The 27,010-nt window shown below is 38.3% G+C and overlaps 1 protein-coding gene across 2 annotated transcripts in view; it reads right to left on the bottom strand.

The window, feature by feature from the left end:
* The window catches only part of LDLRAD3 (low density lipoprotein receptor class A domain containing 3), a 167,210-nt gene that overhangs the window by 96,841 nt on the left and 43,359 nt on the right, over nucleotides 1-27,010 (bottom strand). For both annotated transcript variants that reach the window (XM_070931209.1, XM_070931210.1), the window contains exon 2: nucleotides 1,176-1,322. In XM_070931209.1, the coding sequence (XP_070787310.1) occupies nucleotides 1,176-1,322 (147 nt within the window). The remainder of the gene's footprint in view (nucleotides 1-1,175; nucleotides 1,323-27,010) is intronic.

The following is a 27,010-nucleotide window of genomic DNA, read 5'->3' as shown; positions in this document are numbered from 1 at the left end:
ATTCTCAGTGACAAAATAATGTCCTGAATGTAGTTTGTGACCACTGCCAAGCCACTGCTGAGTCATTCATAAACAAAACATAAATTCTGTTTGAAACACTTCATTAATTCTCTATTTGCATGAGGACGATATCATGCAATAGAGGAAATAACAAAGTTATATGAAAACAGAAGTAAAAAGCCTCTCGTGTGGTATGTGTATATATAAAATTTGCCTTTCTAAGTATGTGTGTGTGTATACATACATACATACAAACACACATACACATAGAGTGGCAAATTTTTATCATATGATCATGGGGATGCTGCAACAATTATAAGTGTGAAAAATGGTCATAAGTGACTTTTTTCAGTGCCATTGAAACGTCAAATGGTCACTAAATTGAGGATTAAAAGATAGGTGTATATAAACAGGAGGCTGGGTACGAAGGAACAGACTTAGGCTGAACTCTAGCTTTTGGAATAACAGCTTTCTAATTCCAGAGTTGGTTCATCTATAGTTATGGAAGGGATCGACCCCACTTATGTAGAACTAGTTAACAGTCTGGGGATTCTCCTGGACTTGCTTGAGCAACCGGTAAGACCATGCCTAGGTAGCCTATGCACAATTACATCTTATCAGAGGTGGGCTTCATATAATTTAACAACCGGTTCGCCCAGAATAGAATATGTGAGTGTGTGTGGCCTTCTGCGCATGCGCTTTGCTCATGTGCACGGCTTGCACACATGCGTGCGGCTTTAGAAAGGCGGTTAAATAGGACGGCATAGTGCCGGGGGAGGGGGGCAGACCAACCCACAGGTCACAACTACCGGTTTGCCCGAACTGGCCCGAACTCGCTGAATCCCATCCCTGAATCTTATGCCTCAATTGAAACTTTTCTGGAGCATCTAAATTTGTCCATGTAACACTATTAGCCCTGAAGCTGCACTGGTGCCAGTCAGCTTCTGATTTAATACAAAATGTTGCAAATCACCTTTAAAGTCCATCCTGGTCAACTCTAAGACCAGCTCCAAATTGAATCTGCCCATACTACAACATTTGGATTCTCCTTATCTTGTTACTTCTCAGTGCTATAGGATAACTTGTCTGTCTCTCTTCCTATCAATCATCCCTGAGATGCACTGAATTATATATAATAAGTTTAAGCTTCACTATTCAAAGTTTAATATACTCACGGCATTCCTTCTCATCACTTTCATCAAAGCAGTCCGGCAGCCCATCACATTGCCAGGCTCCTGGGATACAGCGTCCATTACTGCACATGAAGTTTCCAGGAATATTACATTCATTTGTGAAATTATTCCAAGGCAAGAGTTGGCTTTCTGTAAATCAGGAAAGATAAAATAAAAAGAAGAGGTCAAGTTAAGCGGAAATTATTTTTGCATTTGAACCAATGTTGCTGGGAGACAAAAACATACATATATATGAAAGGAAGGTGGAAAGAGCAGAAAATTAGCATCAATATTAGCATATTGATCTGTCCTTTCTTAAATCAATATTTTGAAGTTCCCATTTTTTTCTATGCTTTACAGGAAGCTCTTACGTTCTATCATTCAAAAATTGTATATCTCTGAATAATAACATGAGTTGGGAAAACTGAACACTTATTTAGTTGCAACTAAGTGTTTGAAATTGAATAACATGCAAATTATTTTATTTGTTCAGTTTGTAATTCAACGCATTTGGCACACATTATAGCCATAGCTATAGACCTTTAATTCACTTTTCCTTAGATTTCAACACTTAACAAATGAAATTGAAACTCAGTTTAATGAAGCAATTCAATCAAAATAATATGTAGTTTCCAAATTAATTCAAGGTGAAATTCTGAGAGATTTCTTATATCAAGGTACAAATCTAGGTACTTTCTGAACCAGAATGGTTTTTTAAAAATCCCTTCTCTTTAACCTCTGACACTTCCTAAAGTTTATTTTCATCTTGGTTGCTGTAGAAAGAAGTTCATTCCCAGGGCAAAGAAAATAATTCCCATGGGCACCTTGCCCATTGGATTGCATTTTTAAAAGACTTTTATTAAATCAATATAATTCGCAGATTGCCAAATACAGTAAGCTTATTTAACTGAACATAAATAAATAGAGCTGGCAGGTTGCAAAAAGCTACAGACATCTACTTTACAAATGCATCTGAGTCCTATTTTATCCTCATAGGATTCTTAGAAAATAAATGACTAATGCCTGAAACCCAATTGTGGTATAATTTGTTTTCTAAATTTCAAATATATGATTAACCCAAAACATTACCTATCAATTGTCTATCAGAGAGACTACTGAACATTGACTACCTCAAGTGTTAACTTTGTCTCAAGTTACATCAATACGATGAATTAAATTTCAGTGAATTTACTGAAGCTTGTAAACATTGTGCAGAAGTCACTATGATACTGGCAGAGTACAGATCTCTTATCGGTCCACTGATTGACTCTGTGCCAGACATAATCACTCAGCCTGACCTACTTCCAAGACTCTTCTCAGAGCGTACTGGGATAACCTTAAGTACATTGCACAGAATCCCTTTAAAAGGAAGTTGATATACTAATATCATAAACATATGACTTAATCAAACAGCTCAGGTTTTCCGGGAATCAAAAATATAACAAAGGCATATTATACATCCTATTTGCATTCACATATCTTATGCACAACTGATATATTTGATAAAATATATCACAGAATATATGACACACACATTCATTATACATACAGTACAATGCTATGTACCATATTTTTCGGAGTATAAAACGCAGCTTAGTTTTTGGGGAAAAAAATCTGCCTACCAGGCAGTCATCTGGCTAGCGTCTTTAGTTTGGTCAGCTTCAGCACATTAGTTTGCTCGTTTTTTATCCACTGCTTGGGGATAAAAAATAGAAACTGTGCAGATATAAAGACATCGTGGATGGAGGAGGAAATATCAAATCAAATGATGTATTGAGAGATCACGGTATAATTCTAGATTGGTGGACCTATCTGCAAATAAAATCAAGCAACCAGAGAGACAAGGATGAATACGGTTTAGAATTAGGATATAATGGAATAGACAAAATTTTGATGGGAACAGGAAAAAAGCTTTGGCCAAGCTATATAACTACCTATTAGATGAAGAGAGAGCCGAGGATGCAGCCAGAAATCAACTGACAGCATGGGAGAGAAATATTGGGCACAGTTTAAACTTTAATGAATGGGAAGAGGCGTGGAACAAAAATTATAAATTGACAAGAGCTGTCACATATAAGGAAAATCATTACAAAATGCTCCATAGGTGGCATTTAGCACCTGCTAGATTTGCAAAGATGTTCCCCAATATGCATCCAAACTATTGGAAATGTGGTCATGGTCAGGGCACCTTCTTTCATATGTGGTGGACATTCCCCGAGGCAAAAAGATACTGGAGTAGGATTTGGAGATGGTTGCAAGAAATAATTGGAGAAGATATTGAATTGACACCAGAAATATTTCTCCTGGGAATAGTAAAGAAAGGGTATGGAAAGGAAAAGGTCCACCTCCTGATACACATAACTACAGCTGCTAGACTGGCATACGCACAATACTGGAAAGAGAAAGACCCACCACCGGAAGAACTTATCATTAGAAAAATATTGGAGTGCGCAGAGATAAGTAAATTAACCCATGAAATAAATAATGATGAGAATTCATACTACTATACCGTGTGGGGAAGGTGGTACGAATGGATGAATGATAAAATTAAGGAAGGAGAAAAAGGTGCAGAAACCAATTAGAAATATATAGTATAAGTGACACCAGATTTTTTTTTCATGTAATTATGTATAAACACTGCATATCCGATGTCAAACAGAATTGTCATTATATTTTTATGTATATATAATAAAATCAATAAAATATTTTTTTAAAAAATAGCTTCTAAGGCACAGCTGAGAGGAAGCAGCAATGAGAAAAGCAGGCAAAGCACCGGGGAGATCGCTTCACTTGGCTAACGCCTAGTTAGGGCTGAAAAAAAGCTTCTAAAGAACAGCTGAGAGTCGGGGCAAAGCATGGAGATCGCTTCACTCGCTAGCGCCTCGTTAAAGCACAATGGAGAGTCAGACAGGCAAAGCTGAAGATCGCTGGCTAGTGCCTCGTTAGGCCTCGTTAGGGCTGAAAAAAAGCTTCAAAAAAGCTACATTCAGAGCATATGACGCACCCAAATTTTCAGCCTCTTTTAGGGGGGAAAAGGTATGTCTTATACTCCAAAAAATACGGTATATATAAAATGTTCACACTTCGTTAATAATTTAGATCACTGTCAGTCTTCACTCAGGCCCAGCAGTAAATCCTTATCCTCCCTAAACTAACAAGCCATAGGCATCCTTGAGAAAGGTGGAGAGGTGATACAACACATACTGCAATGACATGACACAAACTCCACCTCTTATGTGCTTCTGTGGAGAGTCACTGTGCAGTTCTTGCTGATGAAGACTGGTTTGTAGTTTGCCTCAAGGACAGAGTGTTGTCTATTTGTCAACTGCGTGAAAAGCATTAAATAGACAGCTAAAAGGCTGCCTTGGGTTCTTGGGTTAATTGAGACACCTGTGTGCAAGCATATCTGCCTTCTGTAGTAAAGATGTTTATATCGGGTGGCTTTATCAGGCAAAGTAATTTTGGTTGCTTGTGCTTTGTGTGTCCTTGTGCGCTGGAGGTGCTATACAGTATCAAGGATCAGGGTGATTGAAGTCACAGGATGAAAGCAGGGCAACAGAGTCAGAGAGAAAGACTGAAACAGTTGAAGACCTGCAAAGAACTCTGTACATGATAGTATATTACATTACTTAAGCTAGGACCACTTTATATAAGCACAGGTTATTTATTTTATTTGTACTGTAAACCAGGGATCTCCAACCTTGGCAACATTAAGACTTGTGGACTTCAACTCTCAGAATTCCTCAGCCAGCTGAAGTTGAAGCTGAAGCCTGCTGGGAGTTGAAGTCCACAAGTCTTAAAGTTGCCAAGGTTGGAGACCCCTGCTGTAAACTATAAAAGTTACTTTATTTTGCAAAAGAAGACTGCCCGGGGGTCTGGAAAAGTTCTTTCCCTTTCCCATCCTCTGACAATCATAATACATGTACCAAGGGTGGGCTTTGAATCATGATATCAGAATGCAAAGTTTCAGCATTTTGGCGCCGTCATGGTGAGCCTGTGAAAGTTTACTGCCTTCATCCTGAAAGAAGGAAGGTCTATTAGAAACAGAAAATCTGCCTACTATCAAACACAAGATTCAAATCCTACATATTTGTCAACTCCCTAATTTAAATGCCATCACTTTTTTTCCCCTTGCTCTTTCAGTTGGCTATAGAAACCAGGAGGCTATAGGTCCTAGTGTCACCTTAGACCTGAAAGCCAATTGGATGTCTTTGGACCAGTCATTTTCTCTCACCCCCAACTCACTTTACTGGATAATTGTTATGGGAAGAAAATAGGAAGAGGAAGGAGTATCACATATGTTTGCTGCCTTGAGATGTATATAAAATAATAAAGGAGGGATACAAATCTAATAAATAAGTAAGTTTTGGCCATTCTTTTCTCAATCTAGAAAATAGCAGGCAATTGCTCAATATTAAAAGTATCTGAAACAGTATTTAGTCCACCTGCCAGCTTCAGCCCTTATAAACACAATCTAAAGACATCTGTTGCAAACAAAAGAATAGCTATTAAAGATTCCCAGAGATTGAAGATTCGCTAATCCCTTTGACTAATTCTAATCCTTCTGCCTGCCACCATTTACACTGATTTTTTATTATACCCACATCTAAGAAGAGATAATTACAAAAACTAGTCAACAAAAATCAATATAATTCAATTGTTTGGAGAACAGTGGGATGCTTCAACTTTTATCCTAGCATGCATTAAAATCTGTAATCCAAAACTAATAAAAACACCACATTAATTTCTACAATTCTTTGCTTTAATAACCACAGCAAAGGTCACCAAAATGATTGTTTCAAGATTAAATCATTCAGATGAAGAATGAGATAAAATTAACTGCATGTTACCGTCCCTCAGAACAGGAAGAACAATCCTGTATCATCCAAAAGACTAATTAATTTATCAATGAATACATTTTTTGAATTATAGAAACTTTATGCAAATGTATCAATTGTTAAGATGCCAAAAACATCTTGTTTATGCTGCAAAAGATTAACATGGCTACCCTTCTGCATAAAGAAATATAATTGGTAAAAATAAAATCTCCTTTGAATAGAGCTTGACATGTTCATGTAATTTTCTTGTCAATACAGAAAATTGACTTTCATTACTAGAGTTTGCAGGTCCTTGGAATTTTTAGCTAACAGACTAGTACTTATTCGTATTTATTCAATTTTAAAACCATTTTCTTTTGATCCACTTAGTGCTTTAACTATTACTTTAACTATAAGCTTTTGTTTGTTTATGGTATTTTCTACATAACTATGTAACAACCCACTTCACCCTGCAGTTCTATCAATTTAAGTACACTTGATAGTATCAGCTTTGAAGAGAAGTATATTTGCTTAAATTAAAATATTCCATTCGCAGGGAAGGACTATGTTCATACTACAGAGTTCATTTTTAGTAGAAGATACATAGCTGAAGAGCTAAATCATCGAGTACAACTGTCTGCAACAGTTCACACCATTAGTCCTTCTGATTAAAAATGATTTCATTCTTTTTAGCAACAAGCTAGAATCATTCCAGAGATCAATGTATTTTTCCAGAAAAGTAATAATTGTTCCCTAAAACGTCTTCTCAGAAACTGTGGGTCATATCTAAGTGATTCCCTGATATTGAAAAATGTTTTAGCCATTAGCCATTAGCCACTGCTTACAAAGAAAATTTATACAAAATGTTTTACAGGTGGCATCTCCCGCTCACAAGATTAGCAAAGATAAACAGGAACTTATCACCACAATGTTGGAAATGTACCGTATTTTTTGGCATATAATACACTCCGGACTATAAGACGCACCTACTTTTTTGGTGAGGAAAACAAGAAAAAGAAATCTGCCTCTGCCTCCCAGCAACTTTGCCTCGTTGTAGCAAACAGCAAATAGCCTGTTTTACTTTCATTTTCGTTTTCAGCATAGCTTGATTAGCACAAGAAAAAAAGCCTGCTCCCAGCAATTTATCTCCTTGCAGCAAGCAGCAGACGCCCGCGCAAAACAGCTGAGAGCAAAACATCTGAGAGTCAGGAGGCCGATCCAATTAACCTGTGCTAATTAGGCTGTGATGAAGCTGAAACGAGCTGTTTATTCTTGCTGTTTGCTGCAAGGAGGTAAACTGCTGGGAGGCAGAAGCCAAAGGGTGGGGGCCAGTGGGTGGGCGGGGCTACATTCAGTGTATAAGGTGCACCTAAATTTTCACCCCCTTTTAGGGGGGGAAAGGTGTGTCTTATGCTCCGAAAGATACGGTAATTTAGTGTCAGGATCTTTCTATCACATGTGGTGGTTATGTAAGAAAGCCAGGGAGTTTTGGCGCCAGATTGAGATATGGTTGGAGGAGATATTAGACCAAAACATAGATCTGAAGCCTGAATTATTCCTATTAGGAATCGCAAAAGAGAAACATAACAAAGAATTGATATATTTAATGCTGCATATTATAACAGCAGCAAGGATGCTTTATGCACCATATTGGAAAAAGGAAGAAACTCCCCCGGAAGAAATAATAAAGGAAATCTTGATGTGTGCAGAAATGGATAAGCTGACACTAGAACTCAAAAATAAGGACGAGACAGAATACTATAAAATTAGGAACAAAGTGTACCAATGGTTGGAAAGGAGAAAAGGAGTTAGAACAAAAAAGAATTAGGGTTTGTAAAATGGATACTGGATAATATTTAGACAAATATTAGGACAAGGGATATGTATGTAAGAACAAAATAGTAATGTATGTTAAATAGTAATTATATTTGTTGTTATGTAAAAAATATACATGGATATGACAAGACCAGGATGGTCACACTATGTCCAATGTTTTTAATGTTTGTTTAATAAAAAACTTTTTAAAAAAGAAAAATGTTTTCTCCACCCTGAGTTTTCTTTCAAGATAAGTAACAATTGTAACACTTATAGTCTGTGAACTTATGAGGTTACCTCATGAAATGTCTGCAAGAAGACAAGATCAGAGAGCACCAAGGACCCCATAGTTCAATCTTGAGTTACAAATATTCTCTTTATGTAAATTAATTTCATTCTGTATAGTTGTTCTATAACACTAAGTCTATTTATTTATTTTATTTTTATTTTATTATTCATATTTCTATGCTGCCCACTCTCCAAGGTCTCTGGGCGGCTTACACTAAAGACAGTATACTAAATAGCATATTGCCCCAACAATCTGGGTCCTCATTTTACCCACCTCGGAAGGATGGAAGGCTGAGTCAACCTTGAGCCGGTAAGACTTGATCCGCTGATCTGCTGAACTAGCAGTCAGCTGAAGTAGCTGCAGTACTGCACCCTAACCACTAAGTCATACAATATTTTGGCTGTTTGGGCTTAACAATGACATAAAAACTGTAACTTATAATATCCCCCCCCCAAAAAAAAACGACATTATTGGTTACATTATGTGTGAGTCCAATGTTACTGATACTTTGCTTCCAATTTACTTTTGCAACATGACTCAAGTTGTAATTATTCATAGAAATACTGGCAGTTTTCAACTTACAATAGTTCATTTAGTTCAAAGTTACACCAGCACTGAAAAAAGTGACTTATGACTGTTTTTCACACTTACAACCGTTTTAACATCCCCATGGTCAGGTGATCAAAATTCAGACACGTAGCAACTGACTTATATTTATGACAGTTGCAGTTTCCTGGGGTCACGTAACCACCTTTGTAACAAGCAAAGTCAATGGGGAAGCCAGATTCACTTAACAACCATGTTAGTAACTTAACACCTGCAGTGATTCACTTAACAACTGTGGCAAGAAAAGTCATAAAATGGAACAAACTCACTTAACAAATGTCTCACTTAGCAACAGAAATTTTGGCCTCAATTATGATTGTAAGTCAAGGATTACCTGTAAAGAAGGCATAAGCTAGAGACTCTGTTTTATTTCAATATAATCTTTCTAGTTTTTAATTTATTAACATTAAGAAAACATAGTTACACTAACAAAACAATAGCCATTTTACATAAACTACTGCATTTTCAGAGTATGCCACTGTATAACAACAATAAATGAAAAAACAACTCTGAGAATTGGTTGATAAAGTCAGTATAAAAAGTAAGCAGACATATATGCAAAAACTAACACTGACGAACATCAGATTTAACAACTGTTGATTAAAAAAAACCTCCAAAAAAAGTCTGGATTATGGATGTGGCACTACCTGCAAACAGCAAAATAGAAGAAAAATAACTGAAGAAAATCATAAAATACAAAGACTTGCAAATAAAAGTAGAATGACTGTGGCAAAAGAAAGCAAAAATAGCACTAAGAGGTGCTTTGGGTGCAATTCTAAAACATCTTAAGCCCTACTGAACACCATTGACATTGACGAAATCATCATCAATTGTAAAAGGCAGCTTTACTTGGAACAGTTTCCATCCTGCAACAATACCCTTAACATCTGTTTATTCCAAGTCATTGGGAAGGACTTCAGTGATGGGTTGCCCCCGATTCAGACTGGTTCACAAGAACCGGTAGTAAAACTGGTGGGAGGCTCCGCCCACCGACCCGGATGTCATCATAGGTGATCTGCACATGTGCAGAAGCTTCCCGATGTGATCCAGTAGTAAAAGTAAGTAGAACCCACCCCTGAAGGACTTGATAGGTGGATAAAAATGCCAAATCCAGTCTAAACATCTAATTGACTACACAATCAACCATAATTGTATAACAATACGTAACAGTATCAAAAAGCTTTGGACAACAGTTAGAAAATCTGATAAAATTTCCATGTGTCAATTACAAAAAGCCACACTGATTGGATCTGCATACATGTTACCCCAATACATTATGACAGCCTAGATTCTTGGGAAGAACTCAATTCAATGAAGGCCAACACCAACTAAAGAACTGTGATTTCACCTTGTTATATAAGTAATAATAATTTACTATATTTGTATGCTGCCCAACTCTTAGTGACTCTGATTTATTGCTGTTCTCTCTCATCCTAGGATTAAAAACAGGTTTTTCAGTAACATACCAGCTAGGTATTTAGAAAACTCAATAAAATTTAACTTCCTAACTTCCTCTGGATTGTGCCATATACCTTCCAGTTGTTTTATTCATTGGTAAATGACTGTTTCATTATTCCTAGGAAACGTATAAAATATTACAAAGCTTGTTCCAGGAACCGGTAAAAATGCTGAATAGCAAATCAAGATTATGAATGGAAGCAAGCATGTCCTCCCCTGTGCTATCACAGTCTGTATTTATAAAATCAGCAAGACAGATACAGGAATTGCTTACCACAAAATGTACTGTGATTAATCCCACCCAAACATGGCATGATTAGGCTTTACAACTGGATAGTCTTGGTAAAATCCCTAGCCTTAAATTTTATGCTGCCTTCACAACAGCTGTTAGTTCTGCTTGGAAGATATAAAAATAAATATGCAGAAAAAGCTCATGGGGCTTCTTTAATAGCTAAGAGAAAATAGAGAACATGTGTCATCTGAAAAACAAAGTTTGGGTGGAACATGTGCATGGTACCAAACAAATAAAAGCCAACATGTTTGGAGAAGCAGAGAAAGTTGATTTCTTTACTAAATCAAAAACTGGCTCCATGTGGTTTCTTGAAAATAATAGCTCTGTTCCAATAGTACATAAAACTGACATTAAGAGCAAGAAACTGTATAAAGGTTCTAAGTATTCACGAAAGAGGAACTTCCTGATAATAGTGCAGTTCCAGTATTTGTACTATATGAGCCCCTGTAAAAGAATGGGGATGGGAAAGGAGAGTTAATGGGCAGCTTGCAGAAAGCATGATAGTATTGAGAAACAGCATGTGAGAAAGGAACTCAAAATAACCCAATCTTGGTTCTATTCATTTAATTTATCTAAACATTTATATAGCCATCCATCTTATGTCAAATTCCCAAACAATAATTAAAACAATACTGATAATAAAACAATGTAACACATGTACCGTGTTTCCCCGAAAATAAGACCCTGTCTTATTTTATTTTTTTAACCCTGAAATAAGTGCTTGGCCTTATTTTCAAGGTCTTATTATTTTGGGGCATGTGGAGCAAGATGGGGCTTCTCTTGCCATTTTACCTGATTTCCAGCTCTGTCTCCCTAACCCTAACCAGAGGAAATGGTGGAGATCGGCTGTGCATGCATTTAAATATTTTCAAGGAGGGCTTATTTTCGGGGAGGGCTTATAGAAGCACATACGCTCAAAAGCCCAATTGGGCTTATTATCCGGGGAGGTCTTATTTTCGGGGAAACAGGGTATCTATTAAAACCATAAACATTAAAAATCTGACATAAAATTAAATGTCTGATATACAGCCTCACATAACATCTTTTTACCCCCTTGACCCTATACCATTGCTGGGGGGCGGGGGTGGGGAGAAAGCCAAGTCTGAACTGTGTCAGTGTTCCAGAAAAACCCCAACTCCAATTAAAAACTCCGAAGCAAGGATTTTCTCAAACTTCCATTTATTAGAGTAGGTATATTGGCACATCTGGGAAAACCCGAATCTGAAAGTTCCAGGTTTTCCCTCAGTAAATCAAAACCCCAAAACCATCCCCTCACTCATCAGTCCATCACATGCTCCAATCATCATCTGTCTCATCTCGAGACAGCACTCCAACCACTCCTTCTCCAGATGCAGGATCGTCCTGACCGGACGCAGATGCAGGAAGAATGAGAAGGTGGCAGTGTGAAGCTTCTGGCCTAATATGGCTTCCAAAGCTGACAAACTGCTTTTCTGGAATGCTAGGAGGGTAGAGACCAACTAGACTTCAAGGGGAAAGGTATTCCATAGGGCAGGAGCTCTCACAGAAAAGGCATGCCTCCTAGATCCCATAAAATGGCATTATTTAAGGGAGGGAGTAGGAGCATGCCCAGTCTATCAGATCTGGTAAAATAGGTAGATGTCCTTAGGGAGATATAATCCTACAGAAAATCTGACCTTTTGCCATATAATAAAGGTAGTAAAGTTTTAAAGGTAATATACAGCACCTTGAATTACACCCAGAAGGAAATCAGGACTCAGTGTTTGTTTAGTATATGATGAGGCAGTGAGAAATTTGGACAAGCTTTGGATGAGCTTTTAATTGTCTATTATTCTATCTACACAGTAAATTATGTTCATGCCATGCCTGTTTCTTGACGAGGCTTACTTTGAAGGAATAACAGCCTCCTACTGATCACACAACATTATAACTGGGTTTACAGTTCCAAGAAGAGTTATTTTATCCCTATTCTGGGATATTTAGAAATACTTATAAAGAAAGACACTTCAAAAAAGACTTGTTATTCTCAGAAAGGGCAATCTGTGTTCTCACTGGAAGGGATTCTTGGTTTCTTCTTAATTTCTGGAGAACTGTCAGCATTTCACTATGAGAAAGTCTGAAGATTATAGAGGTTGGTCACCATGGCAAGCACAGAAACATGGAGAAATCCTCATAATTTATTCTCTTCTATGTTAATTAAGAACAGAAGGGAAGAATCTTGGGAGACAGAATAAGGCATTCTCTTACTGGCCAACAAATGAGTACTGTCTGATTGATGGTTCTTTGTACTGGGTTCTGGCTGGAAAAAACAAATTCTGATTGGTTGGCAATTGCCTATGCACTCTATATAAACAGGTCCATGTTTATTTAAGGTGACCAGATTTTAACATTGGTAAAGAGGGACACCATTGTGGGCGTGGCTTATTTTGTGGGCGTGGCTTGGAGGTCATGTGACTGGGTGGGCGTGGCTAGCTGGTCATGTGACCGGGTGGCCATGGCTATGTGTATAGGGACTACTCAGAGGGCTGAAAAAAGTCATTTCTGACAGGTCCTCGCACTTTTGACTAGTCCTCACACTTATGACCACCCTCACATTTATGCCCGTGCAGCATTCTTAACAACCATGTCAGTCATTTCACAACTGCTTCTCTTCACCATGGTGACAAGATAGGGCAAAAATGTAAAATGTGAGGACAGTCGTAAATTTGAGGACTGGTCAAAAGTGCGAGGACCAGTCAGAAATAACTTTTTCAGCCCTCTGAGTAATCCATATGCATAAAAGGATACAGCAATAGAAAGGGATGAAGGAAGGGAAGGGAAATTAGAGTAGGAGTGAGTGTAAGAGAGGGAGGAAGAGAGGACAAGGAGAAAGGAAGAGGAAGTAGGGAGGAAAAGAAGAGGGTGGGGGAAGAGAAAGTAAGAAGGAAAGAAAAGAGAAAGATGGTAGGTTTGAGGAGAAAGATTGCTGTACAATAAAAAAGATGAAAGGGAAGAAAGCCAACCCCAAACAAATATAAAGATATTAAGATAAAGAATGAATTGTTAAACTTTAAAGAATAAAAGAGAACAAATATGAATAAATACCAATAATTAGAAACACACATAGAAACATACAATGTATTTTCTCTGAACAGAATATTTCGCTGGTTCACAAATTTAAACAGTGTTTAGTCATTTCAATTAAATTTACAATTTCTATATTTCCTTTTTTGCCATATTTATTCCTCATCTATTTTTTAAAAAAAACAATATTAGCCTTTATCCTCATCTCTAATGAAATTCAATTTTTCCCTTCTATTCTATATTATACCCCTTCCCATTGTCATCTATTTTTATATCCATCCTCACATTGGTTAATTATGTAATTATGTAATACAGTTGTTTAATACAAATTCAACATTTTAATATAAATCAATTAGTTATATAACTATCTTTTTTGTATATTAATCAATATGAACATGAATATTCCAATTATTTCCATGCAATCCAATTTCTTACAAATCAATTAATTATATTTACCAATAATAATAAACCAAATACTTTCCCCCATATATTCCTCCAACCACAACTTAACCATTTCTGCTTTCAACACAATATACAATTATTAATAGTATCTCAATTATTACAATTCCCTAGTTAAATAGACCTTTTTTTCTTTTGTGTTTTAAAATCTTGAACTCTCCTCTTTTGCCTTAAATTTCCCATTGTTTGCACCTACCTTTTTTGGTGAGGAAAAAGAAAAGAAATCTGCTGCCTAATTTTCCAACATTGCACCAAACAAGCCAACAGCCTGTTTCACTTTCAGTTTCGTTTTGAGCTTGGTTTGCACAAGGAGAAAAAAAAATCTCCTTGAGCAATTTAGCAAGCAGCAAGAGCCCTGCGCAAAACAGCTGAGAGCAAATCAGCTGAGAGTGGGGAAGCCGAACTAATCAACGTGCTAATTAACCTACCCGGAAGCTGTAAGGGGCTGTTTTTTCTATTTTTGCAGGCATTGGTCTACTCATTTGTTTTCTTTTAACACAAAACAGCTGTAGGGCGGCCCTTTGAAGCCCCGCGGCAAGAGTTTAAACAGTTTTTTTTCCTCTAGCCATCACCTGGGAAGTTATTTTTGACTGGTCCTCGCACTTTTGACCAGTCCTCAAACTTACACTTGTCCTCACATTTTACATTTTTGCCCTATCTTGTCACCATGGTGAAGAGAAGCAGTTGTGAAATGAGTGACATGGTTGTTAAGAATGCTGCACGGGCAAAAATGTGAGGATGGTCATAAGTGTGAGGACCAGTCAAAAGTGCGAGGACCTGTCAGAAATGACTTTTTTCAGCCCTCTGAGTAGTCCTTTTGTGCATATGGACTACTCAGAGGGCTGAAAAAGTTATTTTTGACTGGTCCTCGCACTTTTGACCAGTCCTTGAACTTATGACTGTCCTCACATTTTACATTTTTGCCCTATCTTGTCACCATGGTGAAGAGAAGCAGTTGTGAAATGAGTGACATGGTTGTTAAGAATGCTGCACGGGCATAAATGTGAGGATGGTCATAAGTGTGAGGACCAGTCAAAAGTGCGAGGACCTGTCAGAAATGACTTTTTTCAGCCCTCTGAGTAGTCCCTATACACATAGCCATGGCCACCCGGTCACATGTCCAGCTAGCCACGCCCACCCAGTCACATGGCCTCCAAGCCACGCCCACAAAATAAGCCACGCCCACAATGGTGTCCCTCTTTACCAATGTTAAAATCTGGTCACCTTATGTTTATTGCATCCTGATATCCAAATAAATTATCCTGCGCACATTTTAACTTGTGCTCAGAAGGATTGGGAGGTGGAAAACTTGGTCATTTGGAATTATTATTTTCAGAGAAAATATCTGAAGAAGGGAGAAGCGATATAGGAATTTATATCCTATTTATAAGTAGCAATTTATCCTACTTATTATACATAGCTGTGATCTGGACCAGAAAATTCAGTTTAGGAGACAAAGCTGTGCTATATATATTTTCTGAACGTTGATGTACTGTACATATCAAGACATGCACACACTAATGAACAATACATACAATTTTTATTAAAAACTATGCTGGTTGTCAGGAAAATAACACTCAACTTTTTTGCTCCATGCAGGAGAATACTGATATTCACCTGCTATAGTCACAGACAAAAAAACCGTACGAACTGAACTGGGATAACTCCTCCAATTATGACCTCCAGACGAGGGAAACTGAATCCTGATTGAATCCCAAAGGGAAACTTACATTATAAATAATTCAAAACTCATAAGCAGCACATTTTATTAAACCTGTACTGATAATGACATATCCAAATTATAGCCCCCTCCCATTTGTCACACAGGAACGTGTCTTGGAAATGCTTGTGATCAAGTGCATAATTGTAGTGGTTATGATTAGCATTGATCATACACAAGAAAACCATTCCTTTTATATATTGAACAGAATCTATGAAACAAAGAGGATACTGGGGAAGTTCAACCATTCTTTATTAGTAACTACTATAAAATATATCATATATGGAAAAATAAAATAATACTAAAAGAAAAACATGGAAAATATCTGTCACATGGATTAGACAAAAATGACGTTTATCTTATATCTTAGCAAGTCTTGGACATTTATGATAATGAGCAAGATGATCTATAAAAACTTTTAGTATCAAATAAGAGAGGTCATCAAAAACTAAAAATGTAATTTCTGAACCTTGATTGAAAGCACGTTCAAGTTAAAAATATCCTAATGTTAGAAAATAAAATGAATAAAATAAAAACACAAATAAAAATTACAGATGGTATTGGCAAAGTAACTTTCCTACATTCTTAAGAATCTTGGTAGATTTTAAATATATATATATATATCTTCAGTGCATTTTATTCTATTTACTGGCTCCATTGATTTCTGTAATGGTTACATGGTTGTATTTCAATGGCATTGTAGTCTATAAATAAAATCATACTGGATGAGAAGTTCCACTAGTGCAGCTAGGCAGCTGCCAGCATTTTAGAAGGAAAAGGAGAACCAAAACCATGCAAAGGAAGAGAAAGGATTACTGAAGAATGAAAAGAGATATTGAATACATGATTTTTTTAAATTGCTTTTATCCGGATAAAATATAGCCTAGGCTGCATATTTTTGTAAGATCTGTGTAAAAGTAAATGGCAAATGGAACCTGGAAGGAAATTGGACAGAATTATGGTAGCACCAAGCAGAAACAGGATATGCCTGGGATGTGAAGCTTTACTCAGAAACATATGGCCACTAATCACAACCCCTACGTAATTCAACTGCTGGGTGTTTGGCTACCAACCACAAAGGGCACAGGAGAACAAAAGTTTTACAGATTCCCTAGATTGAAATATTTGAAACGGAGTAAAGAGGTATTACAACCTAAGAGGAGAGTAATGCAGGAAAATGCAACAGAAACTAAGAGAAATGGCAGAAGATTAAACTAGAAATAGGAAAATTGTTAGAGAAAAATTATTTCTCTATAGCTGTGCCTATTGATGGCTTTTGGAATGTACAGATGCGTGGGCCAATCAGAGAGCAGCTAATATGTTTGAATCTCCAGGGCCCTCCCCTAACTGTCACAGTTAACAGTAAAAAAGGAGATTCTTAACAGAAACCCTGGCTCTTCAGTTTGCTCTTCACCTTACTGTTCAGTTTGATCTTCTGTCTAGTATTGTATTGTATTCTAAGAACTTCCGTTTATATAACTCTGAGCAGTCTGGAAGTCCTTTAGAAGAGCAGTTCTGTGGTATAAAGTGGTATTTCTTCTGGGGAAGAATATTCATAGATAGCATACATTAGAGAATAGATATGTATATAGATAGATAGCTGACAGTATAATTTATAATAGTAACTTAGTGATGTTTATTAATTGTATATATATTATTATGTTTTTATTGTGTAAATAAAAACATTTGCTGTAGGCTGCTTCAGAGGCTCATTTGTTTAAGTAGAGTTTCATAGAGATAGAGGTTCACGGTTTATTGATATATTTTATTTATTTTTTTGAAAAGTTTTTTTTTAAAAAAAAAAACATGAAACATAAAATACATCTTTTTAGAGCAAGGATTTGATCCGGTATAAAGTAAATACAATTACTCACATTACTCAATTGAGTAATTACTCAATTACTCAACCAATTTTGTTCCAAAATTATCCATTTACCTCTTTAAAAAAGAAAGAAAAAGAAAAAGAAATCTTGTTCTAAACATTTAAATTTTGAACATTCTACTATGTCACCCTAAATTCTAAACAATTATTTCCAAATAGACATCATTCCAAATCTTTGTCATTTTAGCAATCAATATTTCATATATATTCCTCATTTCTAAGACCAATTACATCGAGTCTATATTGTACCTCTTTTAAATGGCAACTAGTATCCATAACCTTGACAAAGAATATTTTCCTCCTCTCTTAATTGTTTCTAAATCAATCAACATTTCCATCTAAAAATTGTCATTCCAAAATACTTTATTTTAAAGTCTAATATTTAACTGATTCATAATAGCTATTTCCCAACGGTGTTTTCCGCCACTTCTATCTCTATTTATTTAACTGGTTCACAGTTTGGCTTAACTATTCTCCAGTATTGTCTCCTCCACTTCCTCCTGAGTTTATTTTTTGGCTGGTTCACAACTTAATCAGTTGCTTTCCAGCGATGCTTTCCTCCACTCCTAACCTTACTTATAATTTTAACTGCATACCAAATTATCTCCTTCCATTCTCCTAAATCTATTATGAAACTGGTTCGCAACTCAAATAGTTGCTTCCCAGCAATGCTACCCTCCGCTCCACTGTTTATTGATTTATTAACCTCCACAACAAAAATAATGATTACAATGATTACAAACATAAGAAAAACACAAAAGCTCACAGACGTTATTAAATTGACCAGCAACAGGGTCAGTCCAAGGCTGGCCAGGTAGGTAGAGTACCTTACTCATGAGAAATACTGCCATAAGGAGAGGAGAGTTTACATATCATGGCTAAAATATTAATTTTGTTAGGACAGCCTCAGTGCTTATGGTTGGAGTAACTTTTATCTTGAAACCAAGAGACATTTTATAGGAGAACAGTTAGTACCTTTTAGGAGAGTATCAACTGAGCTGCATAGGAATATATAATTACACCTTTTGTTTTTAAACAAAATGGAATTAAACCAGGCAAACATTCACAGCTTTTTTTAATAGTACAAAAACATACCTTATGGAAAGTCCTCATTTAGAGACTGCAATTGATTTCAACAAAATTGTCCCTAAGCAAATACAGAAAGCAAGATGCTGCAAAGGTTGCTGGTAATCGCTGTCTCATTCAGATAGTTTTTTCATGCAATGTCTTGTGCCTGACCCTGTGTTTTCTTCCCCACCCACCCACTCAAAGGACAGAGTTTGCTTTAACAAGGTATCTCTTTCTAAGCTGCTTTTCTCTATAGTACAGCATTTCCCTAAAATATGCTGACTTAAGTTAACAAGCTCAATTCTGTGATTTAATTACTCCATTAGAAGTCTCCCGCTGGCTTCAACTGCTGCCTGAAACTGACAAGACCTAAATCAGTTTCATCCTCAAGACTTTTGTTGTCCTAAATGCACCTTGCTCAGAAAATGATTTATTATTATTTATTGCTCTCATTTTTGTGCATAGTCGCTATTTAAACCAGAGTACTGTCATATTCTAAATTTGGAAACATTTCAGAGATAAGGAATAGCCAACTGTAAATCCCCAAATTCTACCTTATTATCACAAATTGCCATCACAAAAGAACCCTTTAACAGCTTAGTGGAAATTCGGAAGTATTTTTAAAAAATTTATTATGCAAATTGCATTACTAATTTATTGATAAATACAGGGGTGTTTTATTTGCATGTTGGTGCTCTTGATTCTTTTTGCATATTAAGTATTAAATAATCACCTTAAAAAGCATAGCTAGTTTGGTCCAGTATGTAGAATTTTACCATATGTCAGTTACCATGAGAATTTCTTATCTTTCTGTTCTATTTTAGTGACTCTTCATAGGAAATGAAATAATTGTTGATTGGAACATATAACCAAATGCAAGTAATTAGGGGCATTGGAAAATGACATGACTGAAAAGAACTTCCAAACTATTTTTTTTAAAGAAGGAAGCTGATTTTTGACATACAGAAGAAATCAGAAAACTGTTTCCTTTCCTTAAAATATATTCTGGGCCATTAAAACTAAACAAGTCCAATAAAAAACCTACACTTTTACAAATAATTCTAGAATATTAAAATTAGTTTTCATCATGTATAAAAAGACAATTGAATATTTATGAAAGGAGAGCATAGACAGCTCTTTGAAGATAGAAGATGCTACTGAAATTAAATCTGAACACAGACAGATTGGGGAAATCAAACTTATTCAGTAGACATGAGGATGACAATACTTATTTTGCACATTGTTGCAACACTCATGATCCTTTTCCTAGGGACTGTTGACCACACTATACTCTGTTCCAAAGAGATATGATAGACCCCCTTTGTAGTAAATTAACTACACATTTAAAAAACATTCAGCAATGTTGTTCACATGTTACATATTAATTTTACATAGGAGGCATCTCCATTAGTGAACTGTCTAGAACGTTTTCTGCTGGCTTTAATTATTTAGTCTCATAATATGGTGAGTCTGTTCAACTTTCAGGGTTTTATTAAAGCATTTAATACAGTGTTTATATGTTTTAAGAATACAGACTTCCTAAGGAAACTTGCAATATGAAATATATATTCCCATACCAATATAACATTCCTAAAACAATAAATCAGATTTACATATATTTTGAGCAAGTTTAAACAAGTTAAATCCAATGCTTACCCAAAATGACATATATAATTTAAAATATACTTTCAGGTGAAAGCTAAAGAAAATAGAAATTTAATGTTTTAAAAGTTAACTCTTAGTCTTTGAATTGGCCTGGAAATGCAGCAGTAATGTATACAGCTCTAAAGAAGTTAAGTAATAAATGTCAGGGTTTATTGGAATATTTCAGGTTCAAAAGGGAAAAAGTTGCTTCAAAACAGATGGGACACTCATGTAACGTACTATATCTCAACGGTTCCTTAAAGCAGCTTCATTTTTTCTCAAGATCATACACATCCCTGTTAGGCAGCTGAAATTTAGTCCTGAGAAAAGAGCCATTGGTTTAAGGAATCACCAAGACTCTTACATTTTGATGTTTTCTTGTTTTCTTGCAGATGTTTCAATAATAAATTGACATAATTCCTGTGAGTTGCCAAAACTCATCCATGTTACAAAACACTTTTTCACTTTCTAATCAGAAGCACTGCATAGCCCCAATACAGTGGTGAAATCCATTTTTTTTACTCTCGGTTCTGTGGGCGTGACTTGGTGGGCGTGGTTTGGTGGGCATAGCAGGAGAAGGATACTGCAAAATCTCCATTCCCACCCCACTCTGAGGCCAGCCAGAGATGTTATTTGCCGGTTCTCCGAACTACTCAAAATTTTCACTACCAGTTCTCCGAACTGCTCAAAATTTCCGCTACCAGTTCTCCAGTCAGTCACTATTGCCACATCCAACTTAGATTCCAAGAAATCTGATGTTGGAAAGCCTATTTCAGATATATGTAACAGATGGAATCTTCAGGAATTGGTGTGTAATCAAGCAATGAGCAGATGAGGAGGCAGTCAAGTGACAAGGATCTTAGTCCAAGGCAGCCATCCCATCTCAAGATGCACTATGCACTTCAGAGGGCAGATGAATGACATTTGTTGTACCCCCTTGCCTCTCAAGAAGATCTTCATCTCTAATGAGTTCCTGCCTGTCAACTGTCTTCGATAAGGCCAACTACTCACCAGCTCATCTCCTCTGGGAACAACTGATTCTACCTGGACTTTACATGGTCAAAACATTACAATTCTTATCTTCTGAAACTTTATTCTCTGAATCTGTATCATGATGCCCTACTTGTGAACGTTTAAATCCTTAGAACATGATTTGAATATGTTTTTTGATGCTGACTTGGCCTTTCAATAGGACTCTTTGCAGACAAGCTTGCTCGTGCTGGGAAAGAGATAGTTTGCTCCCACTTATATACCTGAATGTGAGAAATCTATACACACATATTGTGCAAATGTAGCTTGCTCAGTGGTTTGAGAAATAAAATAAACATGTTGTAATCCTCTGATTTGTGTTTGCAAATGAAATGGCAGAGCTGGTTAAACTATGTGCTTGCAATATTTTGCAAGCCTCAAACTTCAAGGCATAAGAGCACGGAAAGCAAATGTAGAAAGATTGCAAAGATAGCACAATGAATAAGAACACTTGTTCCATAACTAACAAATGGTTCAAATAAAAACATAGACATGTGACATTTTTAAGAGTTGTTCTCATGATAAATGAAGGATACATTGCAAAGTTCCTAACTAGAGAATGAGCTATTAAGATTCTACAATTACAAACTGAATTCCAAAAGGCACTCAACTATTCCCACAGGTGCTCAAAAAGGATTTTGCAGTATAAGATCATTAATATTCTATTCATAACTGTATTTTCTTGTTTTAAAAGCATCTACAATGAACTAGGTAAATGTGTTTCATCAGTAGTAACTAGTTGAAAATGCAAGATGAGCTGTTTAAAACAATACATCTTATTTATTACATCGTATTTCAACAAAATCTAAACCATACATTACGGTTTAGATTACATTACGTTACAAACTTATTACGTATCTTCAAGCCCCAGAGTAGTCATCAATTTCAGTGGATATATAATTGTACAGTAGATTGCACAAATCAGCTTGTTACTCAAATAATACTGATTTCTGATACGATTGTAAATTTTGCCTACTACTAAATGCCTCAACTAAAAGGTTTTTGAGATGCCACATAATCACTATCTTTCAATTGCAAATTTTTATAAGAATAAATTAGCACATTTTAAAAATTATATTAACATATCATGCTTTTCTCTAGGTCAGTGTTTTTTAAAACTATGATCCTAGGAACCTAGGAGAGGGTCACCAAGACTCTCACAGGGATCTGCAAAATCAAAATTATTTGCTAGTTCATGTTGAAAAATAATAAAATATTACAATCCCATCAAACAATCTTGAAAAGCAGTAACAGCAGCAAATGTCCATTTTAATTTTAAATACAGCAAACACAGATAAATACAACCCATACAAACAAAAGCACTTTTGAGGTCCTCCATAATTTATAAACGTGATCTTCAGACAGAAAAAGTTTAAGAAACACTAATCTAGATCAATTCATTTTACAACTACAAGTCTATGACTTAGAGATCTGAAAATATTTTCACCTTCTCCTTTAGCTTGTTCCCCTGGGGAAAACAGAGAAAACAAATCTACACCACATCTATGGAAGTTCTCAATCATCCAGGTCAAGTTTGTCCCAATGGTGCTTTTCCAAAAGGCAACTGGACTTCTTGGTTTTTTCCTTGAAAATGTTTCATGTCTCATCCAGTAAGAACTGAAGAAGCTTCTTGGATGAGAAAAAAAACATTTTCAAGAAAAAAAATCAAGAAAGTACAGTTGCCTTTTGAAACTGGGACAAAATCTACACCACATTTCTAGCCCATGTAGAATTATCAGGCAACTTATGAGAGTTGACCCAACACAGAATAAGTAGGTAGTAACTGAAGAATTCCACAAGTTCCAGACTGGAACTAAAGAGTACTTCTCCAAGTTTCCACTGGGAAAAACCAGTATTAAATATCATGGTTTGCCAGTAAAATCTCTCTCCCCCCCACTCTCTCTCTCTGCCTCCCTCCCTCTCCCTCAATAGATTAATAGGTTAGTTTAATATATTTAAACTATATATTTAAACTACAGTCGGCCCTGAACAGGGAGGGGCTGACTGACGTTTCCATCCATGAGAGAAAGGGCATATCAGGTAGCACCAACGCCCATTCTCCTCCTTGATGGAAACCTCAGTCAGCGATGGGACATACCAAAGCTTGATGTCCAGACGGGAGGGGAGAAGAGCGGCTGAACCCACCTCAGGAGACCAGAACTTGCTGCAACACGCGCCGGCCAAAAGAAGCATCTGATGATGCATAGACATCCAGACGGTAGTGACGAATAAAAGGCGTCAGAGTAGACCAGGTAGCAGCCTTGCAGACCTCATCCAGCGGTGCTCGGGTCGCCCAGGCGGTCGAAGTGGCCGCACTCCGAGTAGAATGTGCGGTCACATTGCGAGGAACCCTCAGAGACTGCGTGTCATAGGCAGAGGAAATAGTGGCTCTGATCCAATGCCCCAGAGTCAGAGCAGATACCTTGGACCCCATGGTGCCTGGCTGAAATGAAACGAATAAGGCCTCTGTGCAACGAAAGGAGGCCGTATGCGCAATGTAAACCTTCAAGGCTCTGCACACGTCATGAGTATGCCAAGTTTTTTCGAGGCGATGGACTGGCTTCAGGCAGGAGGGCAAAATGAGCTCTTGAGAGCGATGAAAAACGGAGTTAACTTTGGGAAGAAAGGTTGGATCCATTCGGAGGGAACGTCACTAAGGAAGAGATAACGCAGAGAGACCTCCCAGAGTGGCTCGAAGGGAGCCTTGGTAAGGGCCACCAAAACCTTGTTGAGGTCTGAAGTAGGGAAGTGGTGGATGATCAGCGGTCGCAGATTGGTGGCTCCTCGTAAAAACTTGCGCACCAAGGGATCCTTGGCAACGGTGGTGAGAGAATCACAGGCTAGGACAGAAGAAATAGCCGCCATCTGACGGCGCAGGGTGGATGGAGCGAGACCAGCGTTGAAACCCTCTTGTAGGAAGCTGATGATATGGGCCAGCGAAGGCGATGTGGGAACCACCCCCCGATTGATGCACCACAGGGAAAAAACGTGCCACGTAGCCTCATAGATGCGGGTAGTAGACGCCCGCCGGGTGGACTGAATGGTAAGAATGGCTCTAGGAGGAATGTTAGCCCTGGTCAACAGCTCCCGCTCAGTCTCCAGACGGTTAATTGCAACCACTGGGGCTTGGGATGGGTCAGGTCTCCCTGGAGTAGGCAGATCTGGTTGTCGGGAATCCTCCAAGGAGGTGCTACCGACAGGGTGATCAGGTCCTAGAACCAAGGCCTCCTGGCCAATGCGGGGTGAGTAGGATCAGTTCCGCTCTTTCCTGTAGCAATTTGCATAGAACTTTTGCAATGAGGGGCAGGGGAGGGAAAGCATAGAGGAGTAGGCCTTTGGGCCAGGGAACTAGGAGAGCATCCACTGCTTCCGTACCGGGAGACAGATACCTAGAAAAGAAACGTGGTACCTGATGATTGACGTGAGAGGCAAACCAATCAACTGCCGGGGAGCCGAAGTGGAGGACGAGAGCATGGAAGAGCTGCGGGTGAAGAGTAGATTCAATGTGATCAACGCAATGACAACTGAGGGAATCTGCCGTAACATTCGACTTTCCGGAGATGCCCGCAAAGATGCCAGGTTATCCTCCACCCAGAGCCCTAAGAGGAGAGCCTCGTAGAAAAGCGACCGAGAGTGAGTACCACCCTATCTGTTAGCGTAAGCCTTAGTGGAAGTATTGTCAGTTCGCACAAGGACATGTTGGCCTTCCAGCAAACAGCAAAAATGCCGCAATGCAAAATAAATCGTTCTTAACTCCAAGTGGTTAATATTGAGCTGCTCCAACCAGCGACCCTGGACCATGTGGCTGGCTATGTGAGCACCCCAACCAGATAGACTAGCGTCCGTGGTGAGCACTAACCTGGACAGCTGCCTAAATACACTGCCCTTGGAAATGGAGGGGGAAGCCCACCATGCCAGAGAATCCAGGACCTCAGAGGGAAGGGAAACTAGAGAGGTAATGGAGAGGGACCGCTGAAACGGGAGTAGAAACCACTGTAACTGGCGACTATGGAGACAGGACCAGGGAACGATGCCAAAGGTGGACACCATTTTACCTAACAACCGGGAGAGGATAAGGGGATGGAACGATCCTTAATACACCTAGAAGCCAGGACAGATAAGCTGGACTGGCGCACAGGAGAGAGGGGGACCTGGGATAAATTGGTATCTATGACAGAGCCCAGGTGCAGAATACGGGTGGAAGGGGACAAGGAACTCTTGGACCAATTTATGAGGAACCCATGAGCTTGAAGCAGCTGAATGGATGTGTGGACATCGAGCTGGGCTTGGCTATGAGATGTGGAAAGGATGAGAATATCATCCAAATAAAAAAGAATACGGATGGGCAAGGACCAAATGTGGGCAATGAGAGCTGCCATAAGTTTAGTAAAAACTCCAGGGGCCGAGGAAAGGCCAAAGGGAAGGGCCCTATATTGGTAATGATGGCCCCTATAATAAAAACGTAAAAATTTACGGTGAGCAGGAAAAATGGGCACGTGCAAATAGGCCTCTATTAAGTCAACAGATGACAGAAAATCTCCTTCACGGATGCATTCCAAAATAGTTTGGAGGAAATGCATCTTGAACCGGCAGTAGGTTATGTACCGGTTCAAGGACTTCAAATCTAAAATTGCCCTCCATCCGCCTGAGGATTTAGGAACCAGGAATAAACGGGAATAAAAACCTAACCTATGTTGGGAAAGGGGAACGGCCTCAATGGCCTTGATGTCTAATAAGTGAGAAATGGCCGAAGCCATGTGCTGGCGGTATGCCAGGTCGCGAGACAGGGAACAGGGAACAAAAATCCTCGGGGGGAATAGAACGGAATTCTAAGGTTAGGCCCTTCCTAATTGTATTGCGCACCCAGAGATCAGAAGTAGTGGAATCCCAGCAGTCGGAGAAGAACAAGAGACGTCCCCCAACATGGGAGTCCAGTGGCAAACTAACAAGACCTACGGAAGGGGCAACCCCTCCCCCTCTGAAAGCTCTTCTGGGAAAGAAACGTGAAGAGTGCCTGACCTGGAAATCCTGAGGTTGAGAGGCTCTGGAGGGAAACAGTTGAGACAATCGGGCCTGGGGCAGGCCGCTGTCTGAGGAACGAAATGGCTGAGAGCGAAATAGGGTTGATGCCGAAAATCAGACCTTCGGGACACAAAAGGGAAGATCTTCCGATGATCCCTAGTCTCAACTAAAATGGGATCGAGGGAGGCAACAAAAAGCTTATCCCCAGCATAGGGGGAAGCTGCTAGACGTCATTTGTTTCTGGCATCAGCCTGCCAGTGACGTAGCCATAAAAGTCTCCTAGAAGTTACTGAAGAACCAATAGCCTTGGCGGCAAATCTAGTTGCATTTAGCGTGGCGTCCGCAGAAAACTCCACAGCTGCTAAGATTTTATTAATATCTTGGTGAGAACGAGAATCCGATACCGGAATCCTTTCCTGCAGCTGTTTCAGCCACAATATGGATGCCCTATTGAAAAATGAAGCTGCAGACGCAGATCTTACCGACCAGGCCGAAGCCTGATGGCCCTTGATCAGGGTACGTTCAGCCCTTTTGTCTTCAGGTTTCAACAATTCATCAGGGGGACCTGTCAGGTGCATAGTCGAGGAAAGAGCGACCACAGGTGCGTCCACCGAAGGGACCTGTAATAGATCAGAAAACTATGAAGCTAAGGTGTAAAAATGCTTGCCCTGCATGTTGGGCAGGGGACTGGAACC

The sequence above is a fragment of the Pituophis catenifer genome, unplaced genomic scaffold, assembly GCF_029215685.1.
Source record: "Pituophis catenifer annectens isolate HBS135680 unplaced genomic scaffold, rPitCat1.0.hap2 SCAF_1, whole genome shotgun sequence".
Classification (NCBI taxonomy): Eukaryota; Metazoa; Chordata; class Lepidosauria; order Squamata; family Colubridae; genus Pituophis; species Pituophis catenifer.
The sequence above is the reverse complement of the archived record's forward strand: the minus strand, read 5'-3'. Positions and strand labels throughout refer to the sequence as shown.